This window comes from Sinocyclocheilus anshuiensis, unplaced genomic scaffold, assembly GCF_001515605.1.
Source record: "Sinocyclocheilus anshuiensis isolate Anshui unplaced genomic scaffold, SAMN03320099.WGS_v1.1 scaffold794, whole genome shotgun sequence".
NCBI lineage: Eukaryota > Metazoa > Chordata > Actinopteri > Cypriniformes > Cyprinidae > Sinocyclocheilus > Sinocyclocheilus anshuiensis.
In genome coordinates this window covers 386,854-389,512 of record NW_015547683.1, presented here as the reverse complement: position 1 = coordinate 389,512, position 2,659 = coordinate 386,854, and the positions used below count along the sequence as shown (strand labels likewise).

General features: G+C 33.5%; 1 protein-coding gene across 1 annotated transcript in view; it reads right to left on the bottom strand.

The window, feature by feature from the left end:
• The window catches only part of orai1a (ORAI calcium release-activated calcium modulator 1a), a 5,446-nt gene that overhangs the window by 685 nt on the left and 2,102 nt on the right, over positions 1–2,659 (bottom strand). The window contains exon 2 of the mRNA XM_016505719.1: positions 772–858. Coding sequence (XP_016361205.1) covers positions 772–858 — 87 coding nt within the window. The remainder of the gene's footprint in view (positions 1–771; positions 859–2,659) is intronic.

Below are 2,659 nucleotides of genomic sequence, written 5' to 3'. Positions count from 1 at the left end.
TTCTACATGATTCTATATTCACATTTATAATGTAATGGACTTTTATCAGTTTACTTAACACAACACTGTCAAAGGAAGTACATTTCCTCTGTGCAAGGGATCTTCCAGTAAACGGAAACATGTCACTGATGATAGTGAGGCCCTTACAAATTTCACCACAATAGTTAATAGTTATTGCTACTTTACAATTATAATTAATAATACATGACCTCCTCTCAACATTGTAAGATGCTTTTAATTTTATATTAGCTGTGGTCAATACAAGTTCCCTATGAAATTGCAGACCTCACTGTTTCACTGTAATAACAATTACTGCAGTAATGCAGTAGTTATTTTAACTGCAGTAATAATATTTAAACTATTTGGTATTTAAATGATTTAATTTAGAGGAGTTTTGTTCGTAATCGTATCGGTGTTAACGACTCTTTTAAGTGAACAAATCATTCTCGTTTACTCCCACGCATTGGCTCAAGCTTTTCATTCACTGAAGGCACTTCACAGGGGGGAAGTCGTGGCCCAATGGTTAGAGAGTCGGACTCGTAACCCAAAATTCTTCAGAGGGAGGAACTTCACCCAGCACAGAAGAACCACCTCTGCAAGAAAGAGGAGGGTGCCTATGACGGTGGAGAAGGCCCAGGCCAGCTCAATGTGGCGGTGCATGCGCTCGTGTGGCGATTCCTTTATGGAGTTGAGGTTGTGGACGTTGCTCACGGCCTCCAGGTTGGGCAGGATACATGTGCTGATCATCAAGGCAAAGAGATGGACGGCCACCAGCACTGTTGTGCAGGCACTGAAAGCAATCAATAAGCCAGGAGGGTAATCGTGATCATCCTCTAGCTGGACCTCCACCATCGCCACCTGAAAACACATTCATTGGTTACATAAGACCGAAAAAAGAAAATCACAGTTAACCTCAATAAATTAAATATTCAAATAAATAAATTGAGAAAAAGCATGCACAGCTGTGCTCCTCTGATGATGTTACTTTTACTGAAACATATTCCTTTAATTCTGAATTCGTTTTTTTTTTTTTAAACCAAGCATTGGCTATTGAGAGTTTAATTTTGGCATACAACAAGAAATTATTAAATTAATTAGATTATTAAATTAAACTACATGGCAGTGTTATTTTAGTATCATTGAGATTCTATTATTTTAATTAGCTTTTATATTAAAATTTTCCATTTTAATTTTTTGTAATATATTTATTACTAATATATATTTAATTTTCCATTTTTAACGTTTTAGTCATTTTGTGGTTTTGTCATTTGTATTACTTTTTGATTTAAATATGTCCATGCAGTTTTTACTCATTTTTATTGTTATTTTAGTTTAGCTATTTTAGTACACCAAGTAAAACTAACTGATCGTAAGAAATATTGCCCTGGCAATCCAGCAGAAATAAAATAAGTATAATGTTAACTATAATAACCCTTCTACATAAACAGATATTGTTTGATTAAAACATTAATGCTTGCATTTAATCGTCTGGCTAAATATGGATTTAGATGTGACTGATGAAAATGATATAATCCCAAAGAAAATGGATTAAAAAAAACTTCCATTTTATAAATTTAAATTAATTGTATGCAATGAAATTGTGACAAAATGTTCAAGAATTGTGTTGCATTAGCTCACTGTAACTAACTACCTAAATTGATAAAGCAGTAAAAGCAGCAAAAAAAAAATATTTGATTCTATATTCTCTTCAAACAAGTCTCGATATATTGTAATTTGTAATTATGTACTTAAATGTGTAATTTTACTCGTCTTGTTTTACTGATGTTTTAAATTGATGTTAAAAATTGATTTTATTGAAAAACGAGACAAAAATTTTGATTAAGAAAATTATTTTGTACAGTGTGGCAGACAAATTATAATTTGGTAGACAAATTGTTTTTCTCATGCTTTTGAAAACACCACTGATCACGTCCTCTGTTTAATGAGGCCCAAAAGCAGCCCAACATGTTACCACAGATGCAAGTGGCACCATGTAACAAGTGCACTACTCTTGTACAGTCAGTACAACCAAGTAAGAAAACTACAACTGAAATGTGTAATTATGCTGCATGTTCACACGGATCCCTAAGAGAGAGCTGTTTATGAAATGCAGTTTCCTCATGCCACTCATATTCAGCTCATTTCCTGTGCTGCACTTATTGCTCAGACTAACCTCAAGCACAATAATCACCCTCTACGCCTTTTTCCAGTCGCTTACACGTATTTCCCGAAACTTATAACACCTTTCTGGTTCTCAGGTCAGTCGAAACTGTAGTTACGAGAACAAAATAAATAGGCTTATGAACTTTAACAGGGGAGGAAACAATGCTTCCCATATCTTTTGTTGTTGAAATCAAAGGCTGTGTGTTCAATCAAACATCATCACTACAATATGAACAGGTTGCATAACATGTCCTCATATTACTATTTTATGAGAAAAACTGAAATGCAGTCAGGGAATATCTGCATTAATGTTTTCATATCAATATCAGTATCTTTTAATAATATGTAAAATCAAGTCAATTTTTATTTGCATAGCACTTTTGACAATACACACCGTTTCAAAGCCATTTTGTTTCCTTTACAGAAATTCATGATAATAATACCTTATTGTCTACTTTTCCACATTTAGCAGTTTATTTTACACCAATAACTGACA